Source organism: Chaetura pelagica, unplaced genomic scaffold, assembly GCF_000747805.2.
Source record: "Chaetura pelagica isolate M959 unplaced genomic scaffold, ChaPel_1.0 scaffold138, whole genome shotgun sequence".
In the NCBI taxonomy this organism is placed as follows: domain Eukaryota; kingdom Metazoa; phylum Chordata; class Aves; order Apodiformes; family Apodidae; genus Chaetura; species Chaetura pelagica.
Genome location: NW_009954215.1, coordinates 4017120 through 4031113, shown reverse-complemented (window position 1 = coordinate 4031113; position 13994 = coordinate 4017120). Strand labels below are relative to the sequence as shown.

The 13994-nt window shown below is 37.9% G+C and overlaps 1 protein-coding gene across 1 annotated transcript; it reads left to right on the top strand.

The window, feature by feature from the left end:
- Positions 1-4457: 4457 nt before the first annotated feature.
- LOC104393736 (parvalbumin, thymic CPV3) lies at positions 4458-7095 on the top strand. Its single transcript, XM_010003253.1, has 4 exons — positions 4458-4523; positions 4868-5000; positions 5429-5538; positions 7070-7095. The coding sequence occupies exons 1-4, from the start codon at positions 4463-4465 to the stop codon at positions 7093-7095; spliced, it is 330 nt and encodes a 109-aa protein (XP_010001555.1). The 5' UTR covers positions 4458-4462.
- The last annotated feature ends 6899 nt before the right edge of the window (positions 7096-13994 follow it).

The following is a 13994-nucleotide window of genomic DNA, read 5'->3' as shown; positions in this document are numbered from 1 at the left end:
GAAAGAAAGCTTTGTCACTGAGGATTCCAAGCCCTGGATTTCATCCTTGATTGTAATAATGCATGGTACCAAAAACATTGAACACTAAACCACATTCTTAAATCTCTCTGTTAAACACAGTAAACAACTATGGCCCAAGCAACCATTAAAACTGGATTCTGTAATCATTTCTGCATGATTAAAGCATGTGCCTTAAGAGACAACCTGAAGTGGCAGGATATAAATAATTTTTTTGTAAAGGCTCTGTTCAATTATTGTAATTATATTCACACTATGACTCTCTGCCATCACCATTGAGATACCAACTTCAACGATCAACCACATAGATTACTGAGTACTTCTGAGTATCTCTTTTAGGTGCTTGCAAACTCATTACAAAGGCAGAATCTATTACCCAGGATCACGATACATTTGTTCTGGCCCTGACACAACCAGGGCTGAAAGATGGAGTTGTATGGGTTTTGGAACAGCTGCTGCAGCATCTCTTTACACTATTGTAGTTGGTCTCAGGTTAACACCTCTCCTCTGATCCCATCTGAGACAACTGATGATGTTTCTTTTGCATCTGCTTTACGTCCTGTCTTTGGTTGATTGCCACTGCTAATTAACTCTGTACTTTATACCAAACAGAACACAAAGAGTACAAGACTAGTCCACAACCTGTCCATGATTTACCAAAACACAAATTTCCTGTGCATATTAGAGCAGGCAATGGTACTTGATTTGAAAACAGTTGTTTTGTATGTTTGGGCTCCTAGCAAGAATTTATCAATATGAATAGTCTGTATTTCTCAGAACTACACCTTCAAGTTTCATTCTGGAAGTATGAAACAAGAAAAAAATGGCTTTAATATTCTTGTGCATAAAGACACCTTGGAGGAAAACAATGGAAGTAAAGTTATACAAGCACATAAACCAACTCAATAGCACTTTCAGGTGTCCCTGATAGAGTAGAAAACAAGCAAACAATAAAAAAAAAAACAAAAAAACCCTAACATTTTTTCTTGACCTTCATAGAAACAAGTGCTAACCATTCCTGGAAACTGCTCCGTACCAGATTTTGCAGTGTTGCCAACTGCCCATTACCTAGCAGCTGTTCTTCTGGTTGAATTATTAGTTTTTTTCTTTATAGCATTGCACCTCTTGCATAGTATCTTTTAGAAACTTTCTTTTATAGACCTCAGTTGTTGAACTCCTAAAATGATTACAATCGTCTAAGTTAACACTAAGTTATACTCCAGAAGTAAAGAAAACAGGCAGATAATTCAGTGGTAAAACAGATTAACTAAGTAAAACATCCCTTTGTATAACATACTCATGCTTGATTATTTCATTCTAATTGTAGTGGAGGGAAACCTGTACTTCAGATGAAGTGTCATTAATAAATAAATAAAGCCCAGTAACCCTAGATTCCCACCTGTATCAATATACAGTGACATCAACTTGATTCTGAAATTCAGCTCTTTTAAGCTTTTGTAAACCATCTTTCAGCCAGGATTAGCATCACTTCTGTTGTCAGTGTTGAATTCCAAACATTAAAAGATCCCTTCGTAAGCAATAATAGTGAAGTTATTGTAGCAAGTAGCTCACTTTTATTTGAGATCATATTTTAATATAATACTAATTCTCACTGCTTTACCACTGTTGAATACCTGTAAAAACAGTTCAGCACCTGGTGTGCCACAGCAGAGGGCAGAAGCACCCATTCCTGGAGCATTTGGTGCTTATATTTTAATACAATGCCTGAATTAATTGTAGACATGCTTTAAGCTTGAGTATTATATTGTCGCCTCGATCCTGTCATTTTCCTCTACTTCATTTCAATTTCCTTGTTCTCATTAGTTTTTAATAATTAGCCTTGTATGACAAGTCAAAAATGTAAATGAAGCAATCATTTCAATGAGCAGTGAGCAGGAGCAAGCAGAAATAAAGGAAACCCACTATAAAGTAACACTACCACAGAGGCCTAAGAAAAGCCTTACTGAAGAAACATCTTGGCAGTAAATTAAAACAGGAATCAGTAAAAAAAACTTCTGTTAAAACTCACATCAACTTGAGGTGATCATAAAGGAGAACATTCACAATAGAGTGCAAAAAAGTACAAACAAGGATGAAAGCTATTCCAGAATGACTGCGGGAAGCGCTTCATTCCCACTGCCACTGTCTGCTAGATCATATCACCACATAAATCTCAGACAGAAGGCAATACAAATATATAGCACTGAATGAAGAACAGAGATGGAAAGAACACCAAAAGACCTGAGATCAGTTCTTCAACTTGTACAAATCAGCACTGTTTAAGTTGTTTTGATCAGACAGTACTAATTTATAACAGCTCACAGTTCTTAGGTTTAATAGGAAAGTGTTCCTCCAGATTACTGTAAACAGCTTTCCTACTGAAAGAGACAGAAAAGATAATTCTTTCATCACCAGACAACTGATATTTGGGATTAAAGTCTGATTATTCGTGATTTATGCCACCTTCTTTTGTGTATAAAAGAGAGAGCAAAAAAGGTGAAAGCACCATTAAATGATACCTGCTTTTTGTTGTTGTTGTTGTATTTCTCTATCCAAATTCAGACAAACAGGTTCTAGGGAACAGTTATTGGGCTCGATACTTCATTCTTACTGTCACTAAACAAATCAGGAGTAAACCCACTGTAGTCCGTTAGTTCACACACAAATTATATTCCACAGTATAATTTCTAACTTTAGAAACTTTTCTAACATCTAACTTTTCTAACAATGCTCATGTATTAAGAAAACATTACTTTAGATACCATAATAGCCTGCAATGCAATAAACTCTAACCAAAATACATGTAGGTTTTTTTCATCATCACCCTATAATTTTGTCCACATAAACCCCCTTAAAGATGGAAAGAGACTTTTGTCTGAGAAGGAAAACCTCTCATCTGCTCTTCCCAATTTTTTTATTTTTTTTTAATCCAAAACGAATGCTCTTGATACATCCAATAAAGCCCCACTTATTTATACCTACAATTTTCATTTCATATTAAGGCACTAGATTGTGAGGGTGTGTGATGTAAAATGTATATAAATCTGTCTCCACACTAACCAAGTCTGACTCCTACTTCAAGTAAGTCTATTATTGATTTCATGTAATTTAAAATATTCAAAATAGATCATTAGGCAGGCCATCTAGTTATACTTAATCCTCCAAGGAACACAGACAAGATTCTCTTATTCAGCTTTACCTAGCTGCAGAGTTTTGCTGTCACTAAAGGCATTGGTTTCTGTTCTAGCCCTGATCAGGGACAGCACTGTAATTTAGAAAATGGTCAGGAAATATGAAATGAAGCTTTCTGTAGAAAGATCACCCCAAATTACAGCACACTTACCTCCATCCCATTGACAAGTTATCTTTGTCAGAATGACACATTGTCACCTCTGATCTTTCATCTCCAGCTTCCTTTATACATTCCAAAGGATCAACAGATTTAGGGAAACCAAACTAGTTTATTTCACTAAGGATTTGACTGCTGGAGTCATCTTCCAGTGAGAGACTTTAAGGCCCAGAGATTAACTGAAAATCTTTAGTGCACTTGGAGGCTGAAAGGCTACGTTTTGATGACCGAGTTGCACTTTATTAAGTACATGTGGATTTATTAAAAAACTGTTCTTCCTGTCCATATTATCTTAGGATATAAATAGAAAGAAAAGTTTAATTAGTTAAGGAAGAAATTTGAGCTAGGTCTCAAATCAAACATTTGATCCATGAAACAGTAACCTAAGTAGTGGTTATTGTCACCTTTTGAATCCTTTATAAGCCAGAGTGGCAAGCCAAAGCCAACATTATTATTTTGCCTGATACCTCCTCAGCTATTTTTCCTTTACCAAGCTGAGAAAACTATAAAGGTGAGCAACTGACTTGAGATTAATTAAATTAAATTACTGTGCAGAGCTGCACCAGTAGTTTTTATTTTAATTGCTGGAATGACATATGGATGGACCTTGTATAGATAAGTATCAGTTTTCTTTTTATTCTTCAGAGCTGCTGGGGGACAAAACAGAAGCAAGTCTTCTTGACTTTCTTTTTTCCACTGCATATAATGTTATTTGTATTGCCAGATGCCATGCATTCAAGTAAGGCTGATTATTAGATTAATGGCTACATAGAGTTTAAAAATGTGCTATACTTAAACAGGATGCAGATAAAGGATAAAAAACTGATTGTCAACTCACATAATTTATGTAACCCATCTCATTAAAAAGTGTTAACTTCAGTACTGCTATTTTAAAGGAGCTAATGTACTAAATCTTCTAGTTTGTTTAGGAATAGCAGTGATGCTGGTTTGATCAATTAGATTACAAGTATTAATAACCTTAGAAGTACTGTTAGCTATATAGTATTCTTCAAAATACAGAAAAATCAATTTGTTCTAAGATGCATTTGCATTGCAAAAATCTGTTTGCAATATACTATTTTGCACAGGTTTAAAATGAGCCTTACAGACCTTCTAAGCCCCTCTGATATTGCTGCTGCTCTGCGGGACTGCCAAGGTGAGAAAACAATTTCAGTTCTCAAAACCTATTATTTTGTTTAACACATGGCAAGTTTATTTAAGTCCCAAAGGAATACTGAACAAGTGCCTACTGTAGACAGATTTCTGTAATCTCTGTATTTGTGCATGACTGGTTTATACTGTCAGTTTGTAACTTATACCCATGTAACTGTTTTTTCTTTAAGAGTGTATGGTGCAGCATGGCAAAATTCACACTTTGACAGGCTTTATCTGTCCTTCATGTTTAGAACAATTAAAATGTAACAAAGCAGCATTCGCAGACCATCTAGGAACAGTGAATTTACTTATCTGGGTTTAATATATTTATTAATTTATTTTCAGCTCCAGATTCCTTTAGTCCCAAAAAATTCTTTCAGATCAGTGGGATGTCTAAAAAGAGCAGCAGCCAGCTCAAGGAGATCTTCAGGATTCTTGACAATGATCAAAGTGGCTTTATTGAGGAAGATGAGCTCAAGTAAGGATTTTCTGTGTTAACTGTTCAGAGACTAACCAAAAAACAGCACTTTTCTTTTTTCTTTCCAGAACTGTTCAGTAAATATGAGCACAACTTATGCCAAACATTGCTAAAACAGCAGATTGTGAAATCTGTATTTAAGTCGATAATCCCTATAGAGAAAAGCAAATTAGTAAATATCTACTTTTAATGGTCAGTATTCCCTGGGGCTAGATTTTGGTAGTGAGTAGAATCAATTTCATCCAGGCTGGACTTGCAAAGCAGAAACGTGTATGGCTAAGATGTAGCTTGTCACACAAAGCAGTGTTTGGAGAACTTGGCTATCCTGGTGAATAATTTGTTTATAGACAGCTATCAGTTTGATTATACAGCCAGCATAAAAGAATACTATTCTGTGAAAACCATAATAAAAGTTGTTTCCTTCCCAGGTATTTCCTTCAGAGGTTTGAGTGTGGAGCCAGAGTGTTAACCAGCTCAGAAACCAAGACCTTCCTGGCCACTGCAGATCACGATGGGGACGGTAAAATTGGGGCTGAAGGTATTAACTTATTTATATACAGAATAAGGCTGCTCAGGGTGTGTTGTAAATTATAGGTGATTCTCTTTTATGTTGATGGCACATTAATGTACTTCTAGTGATTTTACTGAAACCCTTGAGTAGCAACCTGTTCAAGGGCAGGAACAGTCCCTGATCTTCCAGGATCATCTCTGTAATTCCTTTTGCACATGCAAGTAAAAAAAAAACAACAAACACCAAGGCTGCCCTAAAGAACTTTCTCATTCACAAATTTCCAGTTGTTTTCAAAGGATCTGTCCCTTATTTCTCCTCCTACTTACTCTAATGTAAAGAAGCACTAGCATCACTGGTAATACACAAATGTAAAATCAAGGACAAAAGAACTAGCTCTACATAGGAAAATCAACAGCATAGACATCAGCTCATTTACAGCAGTTGTTTCCCAACAGAAATTCCACTAGTTCATGATGTCATTCACAGTACACAAGAGCAGCATGGAGTTCAGTATTTGTTATGCCTGATAAGGAGAATGATCAAGTGTCACTACCCCAACACAAGATCCCACACAGGCTCTGTGCATGGAGACGGATACTATTTATCTTCAGTGGCAAGCTAAGGACCGGGCCAGATAGGAAGCAGCAGCTGGTTTAGGGAGCAGCACATTGCACTCAGCCCATGGAAATACCAGTGTGTTTTAATGGCTGCTCAGTGCAGAAACCTCATGATCTCATAATTCCATATTTCTGTGTCCCATTTTGAAGGGGAAGCAGACACTCACACTCACACAAAAGGCTTGCAGCTGATGGCAACTTGCCCCTCGAGAAAAGCAAGCTGCCTAGGCAAGCATGAAAGGGGCTTAGGGAATAGCACGCAGGGAATGTGCTGGTGTGCAGATTCCCTAGCTCGCTGTGCTAAGAGGACAGAAATCTTCTGTTTCTTTCTTTGGAAGGAATTAAATCCAGTTCCTTAGGAAATGGGCCAGAATAAACACACATGATTTATGAAGATATCTATATAATAATACAGTTGTTCAGGAACAGGACTGATCAGATATTCTAACTCACAGAAGCCAAACATTTAAAAAAACTTCCAAATAACAGTATCTTCAGTATCACACCACATGGAATTGCACTATGATTTTGGCTTTAGACTGTGCCCTAAATCAACATTTCTCAACTGCTGAAGCATTACAAACAGCTAGTAAGACTCATAGACCCACATTTAGATATTTTACTTCAGCTTTAAAATTCTTATTCAAATTCCATTCTAGCCATTCCATTTTTATTATTTTTTTTCCCCCAAGATCAGTATTATGCAGAGAGAAGGCAAAAACTACCTTGAACATTTTATTATTCCTTACAAGTGTCAGCAAAACACTGCCTTCCAGCTGTTGTTGACAATAGGAAGTTCAGACAATGTCGTTCTTCCATACAAGTTTCTTCTCCTCTGGTCATCCATTGTTTTCTGCCTATTCCTGTTCTAAAGCTCTTAACAAACTCCTAATCCTTTCATTTTATTATTTCTACTGTGAATATTCTCTTGTCTTTTGCAGAATTCCAGGAAATGGTGCAGTCTTAGACATTCAAAAGGATCAAACAAAACAGTATCGGAATGAATCTCCACAAGATGCTCCAAAACCTTGAAAATCTGAAGTCCTTTATTTATCTTGACAGTGTCTGTTACTTGTTCATTGCCCTAGCAACATAATGAAACACAGCTTAGTGATTTTTTTTGTTGTGTGGACCATTTACCATGTTCTAAACTCTACCTTAGCAGACACTTCCCTTAAAAATATCCAATAAAAATTAATTATATACAGTGACTTGTGTCTGTTTTTCTGACTGCTAAACTGAAACATGTGAATTCTTAAACTAAAAGTGTTAATCATTCCAAGATCATGATCTTATCAGACCTTATCAGATCTTATCATATATGGCACACCTTTTGAAATCAGCAGGAGTCCTGTTTACAATAGGCTTTCTGGATTAAGCTCAAAATTCTCAAAACACTCAGATCCAGTTGTGAGTTAGGTGAAGATAAAATCTCTCAATGACTCCCAAATTAAAAGCAGTCATATGATTTTGCTTAAGAAGTGTTTCAAACTGGTGTTTTTCCATTAGCCAGTTAAGAGAACAAGAAAGTAAAAACCACATGCTTTTTTGCAGAAAGAGCTAAAAGGAAAGCCTATGTGAACTTGGTATTTCAGGTAACTGTGAGGCTTTAAAAAGCAGAGATGAAGCAAAAGATATCTTCTGGGTGGTATTTTCTAGCTTCCTCAATAGGGAGAACTAAGCATGGAGAAAGAATTTGTAGAAATGCATGTTGAGAAACCTTCAGTGTACTCAGTGTTTCTGTACTTCTGCTCTATTCAAAATGTGCTTCACAAGAGCATCCATCTCGAGGATGCTGAAGAAATATGCTATGAAGAAACAATTCATCCATTAGAAAAGAGTGATGTTCAGATGCCCTGATGGAGTGTTTATATATTGTTTTCTCAACTTCAACAAGCACTATATACTTCAGTTCACAAACATGCAGCTTGTGGGAGTCAACTAGAACAAAACAGAAGCCCTTTCAGCAAAGTGAATGGTCTAGAGTCACTGGAATTTCAAGCATTTCTTACTCTGCTGCAAATGACTACATGTAAAATTGACTGCATTCTTTGCTTTCAAAAGCTTCTATAAATACTGGTAATTGTGCAGAACACCAACAGCAGAGCTGAATTCTTTATGAGAATTCATCTTGTAGAAGAGACTGAAGAATGTGACTGCATTTGCAAGAAGGGTTAAATATGTTTCAGAGCACCAAAATCCCAAAGACAGAGTCCGTATGGCTGAAACTTTACTAGGTCCTTTTCTCTCTCTCTACATGCATTTTGCAAACCTCCTAAAACAGTAATTGAAAAATTCCTGTTTGCCTCAAACATGTTCAAAGCAAAAGCAGCTAAATAAATTAAATTTCTCCTTGACTCAGTGCAAAAGAAAATGCCATGGAGTGCCATCCTTCAAGACACCCCAGATAGTTGGACTAATGGTAGAATGGTAGAATGATTCATCCCTTAGTACTCATCTCTGTCTTCTCTGCAGCTGTCTATTCTTTAGGGAACCAAGTACTGTAGAACCTGATAAGAAGTATCTACTGTCTATTAAAAAAAAAGTATATATTAAACTACGTTTCTTAACAGTTGATAGCTGAAAGCAGAGCTTTTGTCCCATTTTTTCAAGTAGCTTAATTTGACATCCAAGATTTTTGTAAACTGGTATACTGAGTACACATAAGAATTTGATATGGTTAGCCCATTTTTCTTGTTATTGTGCAAAAAAATAACACGAACTGATGAAAAATGAACATTGGATTTTAATTATATCTCTTAACACTAAGAAATGTGCTCATCTGGCATAAATCACTACCAATGACTTAAACAGAGCTACTCAGATTTACAGAAGCTGAGGATCTGACCCATGGAGATTCATAGTATAGGATGGATGTCAAGGATATTCACAACAAATAAAGTTGGCAATGAAACCAGTCTGATGACAGAAGGGTCTTGGACTAGTTCACGTGTAAGTAACAAACAAATTGCTCTCCATTTACAATTAAGTGTTCTGACCTTGAGTAATCATATTACATCAGGCAGGCAAATGCACGTACAATAATTTTCCAGTTGCTGCTGCACTCTGAACTCTAGCTCCTCGCAGTGTCTCAGCCTTTGCACCACAGACCTAGACAAAGAAGCCCAGAAGCAAAGCACAAATTCTGCTATTCTCCACTAAGATGCAACACATTGCTGAAGCAAGTCACTGGACAGACAGCAGTCAGAAGATTTGTGCAGTGCCCTGGCCAAAACAAATCTGTGAGTGAATTTAAAACTTTCTTGATTTCCCAGAAAGAAGGATACATCACTGCTGTCTGCATCTGAAGTTTCTATAAAACACCTGCACTACAAAACGTACTTGGGTCCAATCAAGTGGCAAGCAACAACAATTAGGGAAGCACTTCTTTTAACTAGTTTGTATGCAAAGGCTTTGGAAAAATCTTGTTCATCATCACTTATTCAAAACATGTGTGGATTGTTCGTAGCTTATTATCATATACAAGTTGTGTCCTACAGCACCAAACAGAAAAAATACTACCCACTTAATGTACTGCAGGTATTTTGAGATCTCTCTAACATCCAAAGCATTAAAGGAACCTTTCCAGGCATTTCCATTAGGAAAAAAAGTACAGTAAAAAACCTTAATAGTACAGCAGCCACTCCAGTAGATTACTGTTCTCTGAGGGAGAAATTTTAAGTAAATGAAAACTTGTTGACATTTAGAATTTCTGGAGTGGAAGAAACTTTTTAAGTTAAAACAACTTGTCGCTTTCCTGGAATCCTTGAAATGCTTAATCAGACTTTTGAATGTTCTTGTAAAACATATGATAGTGATAACTCAAACTGGGTTTACACATTGACAGAGTTACCTGCCTGTTCCATGACCTAACACCAAGTGCCATCCCCTTAGAGACACAGTAGACAGAATTCCAATTGTTTCAAGTAGGGATTTGTAACTGAGAATGTTCCTGGGATGGGCTTTATTGATTGACACAGAAGGAAAAACTAAAGATATTTATCATATTTAACCATCATTTAACATGTGGTTACGGGTGCTCACTGACGGGAATGAGCAGCCACTTTTTATAACTGAATATTGAATGAAGAGGATGGAAACAAAAACTTAATTATAAACAGCTCTCACTACAATGATCTGACATGAGAGGCTGCATAGAGAAATCAGCTATTACTGACAATCATGCTTCCAGATTCCAACAAAAGTTGCAACTAGTTACTAGAATCACCACTTGTACATTGTATACTAAAATTATTCACTAGACACAACTACAGAAAGACATTTAAAAACCCACCAAAATACTTGTGATTTCATTAAAATACAGGTCTCCACAATTCTGTTTCATGTTCACACTATTTACCCCACAATACTTTATGCCATCTGACCCTCTCTGTGAATTGTTAAAATTCAAATATCAAAGAATAAATAGTGGCTTTATTCAACCTCTAAGCATAAAAACCATCAGGCCTTAAATATGTCACACTGTAACATAATTCTTCACTTAATTCTCTCTCTCTCATTTCTTGCTGGGCTCAGAAAGAAATAATTAAAGTATTACTATAATTTATCTTCAGAGCTGAAATATTTTAACTGTCTAGCCTCTTCTTCATCCTCTCTTCCTAGCTTTTCCTTCATATGTACTACAGATCCAAGCTAGTAACAACATCTAGGCATTCCAGCTAAACACATTAAACAAATCATAACAACTAAATAACTCAAGTTTTGTACAAAAGTAGATTTTTGTGGTTATTCAGTGACTTCATATCCTTAATCATAACCAAAACTAGTTACTACCTTCCTTTACAAAATCTCTGATCCTGCAAAGCAAATACATCCATTATTAAACCATCTCTACTCACCATGACACTCAGTTGCTCAAATTCCTTGACATCACACTAAGAAGAAATCTGGGAGAGATGAATGATACCCTCAGCAGGACCCTGCATCTAGCTGCAGTGTTGCATTTTCAAACAGAGCTACAAAGGCCTGTTCCAGCAGTAACAAAGCTTGCAGACCAGGGATACACAGGCATTGTGCTTTTTGCTGGATCACAGCGCTATTTTGTAATTTATTTGCTAAACTAATCCCAAACTGCTGACTCTACACATTTGTTAACACATTTAGACCACATACTGTCAATGGAACAGCTATTTGAGCTGTCAGCTGTATTTATTTACAGCTGTCAGCTCTGACACCCAGAGTGATTTATAGAATACCTTTTTGTTAGCTCTGCTACTGTGCAGCTGATCAAAATGCTCAAAATAGTACCTTGAAATAGGTTCAACAAACCAAAAGGTACAACCACAGTGAGGAAGATACTACTTCTTACTCCTACATTATTTTAAAAATAAATTAGAAACCACTCGTAAACTTGTTAATTATTTGTCTCTTGATGCAGGACCTGTCCTGTCAAATTCCTAATGTACTTATGCAGCAGTTTAATTTTACATAATCATGGGCTAGGAATCACATTTCAAACTCAGGGTGATCTGATGCCACTTTGCAAATGTCAAGGTGTGGTGTTACTGCACATACAATTAAGAAGATGGGATGAAATTGGAACCACAATTTAAGTTTCATCCTGCCCTGTTAATTTGTACATTAGAAACATAATAATTTAAATTAATCTGTTGTCACTTATTTCTTTGTAGATTCTCACAAATACTTCCACCAAAAGCAAAGCCAAGTTACAGATGAGGTTGCACTGAGCAGAATTATATTTTAGCAATCTCTACACACACATTCATTCCCTTCCTAGTGAAAGTTTGGCACAGAAACACCTTCCTTAATAATCACTGATTGCAACAAGTACTCACTGTTCAACTATATAACCCTCCACAGCCCACTCCTTGTAACAGTGTTTGTATTACAGCAGTAAATAGGCACCCAATCACAGAACAGAATCTCCGTTATGTTAAGTCCTAAATAAACACAGGTCTAAAGGTTTAATGCAACACAAGCCAAAATCCACAGTTACTGCATTTTTATAACTTATTTGGTAAAAAAATTAATTTACTAACAACACCATCAATTAAAAGAATTTCCATGTTTTGCACTAAGTGGGTAGTATAAAGACATTAACTTCCCTTCATCACCAGCCCACCCACGCTGTAGTATAGCATAAGTGAGGGGGGAACTTGGCTTTTTTCCATTTGATATATTCAATCCTGACTGGATGTTCCCAGAAATTGTCTCATTGTGTTGCAGCCTTCAAACAGAGACCGTAACTCTAAAATGCTGATCTACGCACACTGCTGAATTTTAACTCACAGCTGTAGAACAAAGAGCAGGAATTACTGTATTTGGATACCTCATCCTAATACATTTGGCCTGATTCTTACTCAGCCCCTGCTGCGGGAAATCCTCAGCACAGCAGGGCCTTCCCCCATCCTGCTTTCTTGCCCACTTCCACCATGGCCTCTCTGAAAACACCTGCATTCAATTATAAATCAGATTCTCTCTGAAGGTTTGGAAACATTTCCCACAGCTGTTTGAGACTTATCTGGTGCTGACTGGAAAATGCTCTGTTTGCTGCTATGGCTCAGCTTGTTGTGTTGCTCCTACCTGTCCAGTCCACAGGACATGAGGAGCTACTCAGCCCCTGAGAGGCTTGGGTTAAAATGCCACGCATGCAGATAAGAAAGGTGACACCCAAGATGGTGATGAGCTCTGCGTGGATGGAAAGGGAGTCTGCACACACACCTCATTCACATGAACTCACATCTTCAAACTCCATGTTGAACCAGCCTGAGAAGGCCTCGGTGTGGCTGTTCACCAGGCTCCCCAAGGCCTCACAGCCAGCACCTCCATTTTGTGCCTCACAAGAAGCAGCCCCCTCCATGTTGTGCCTCCCCTCCCTCAAAAGAGGCAGCCCCCTCCATGTTGTGCCTCCCCTCCCTCACAAGGAGCAGCCCCCTCCATGTTGTGCCTCCCCTCCCTCACAAGGAGCAGCCCCCTCCATGTTGTGCCTCCCCTCCCTCACAAGGAGCAGCCCCCTCCAGGCCAGGCACCAGGAGGGTCTGCACCAGGCAGCAGGTGTGGTACTGAGCTCCATGCTGACTCCACCAGCCCAGGGGGAAATAGTGGTCACGTCTCCCTTGCTTACACCACTTGTTTTTTGAGCGCAGCGTTAAATAATTAACTACTGCAGTCTTACAGCATCTTCACTCCACACAGTGCTCCTACAGCACTGAGTTGGGTCCCCAAGTAAGCTATGAACTGCAGAGGGTGATGAGGACTATCCAGAATGACACTACTGGCACTGAAAGCAAACGTGAACTGGAAGTGATGAGAGGAACTGCAAGAATGACAGAAGTGAAAAACAAAAAACTCAACTGCTTTCTTTCAGAGTAATTCTGGCATGACTTTAAGGGTACCTATTTCTAAATGACCTTGTGGAACGCAATGTTCAACTGTGTCTTTTATACCTTGCACGGTTTATTTAAGCGACTATGTAATTACTTTGTTCAGTTTGCTGAACCTATAGAGAAACAAAGAGGTATCTTACCATGGAACTGGTTTTACTTCTGGTTTAGTTCACACTGAATTTTTATTAAAGGTTGAAAAATAACAGAAATGCTGAGTATTATGATAAACCTATTCTCAGGGGGCGGGGGGGGGGGCAGAAAAATAATCAGAATCAATGTAATGTCTGTGGCGAAAGGATTACCTGCACCAAGGGAGGGTGGACGCCATTTCCTTCAACATACTCAAACTTGTAGATCTCATCTTTGAAATCTCGGGTTTTACCTCAAAAATGAAAGCGTTTCCACTCTTCCCAGCTGCCAGGCAGCTCTGAACGAACCCGAGGGGAGCTGGGCCGCGCCACGGCGGCGGTTCCAAGGGGCCGGGCAGGGCCGCTCAGAC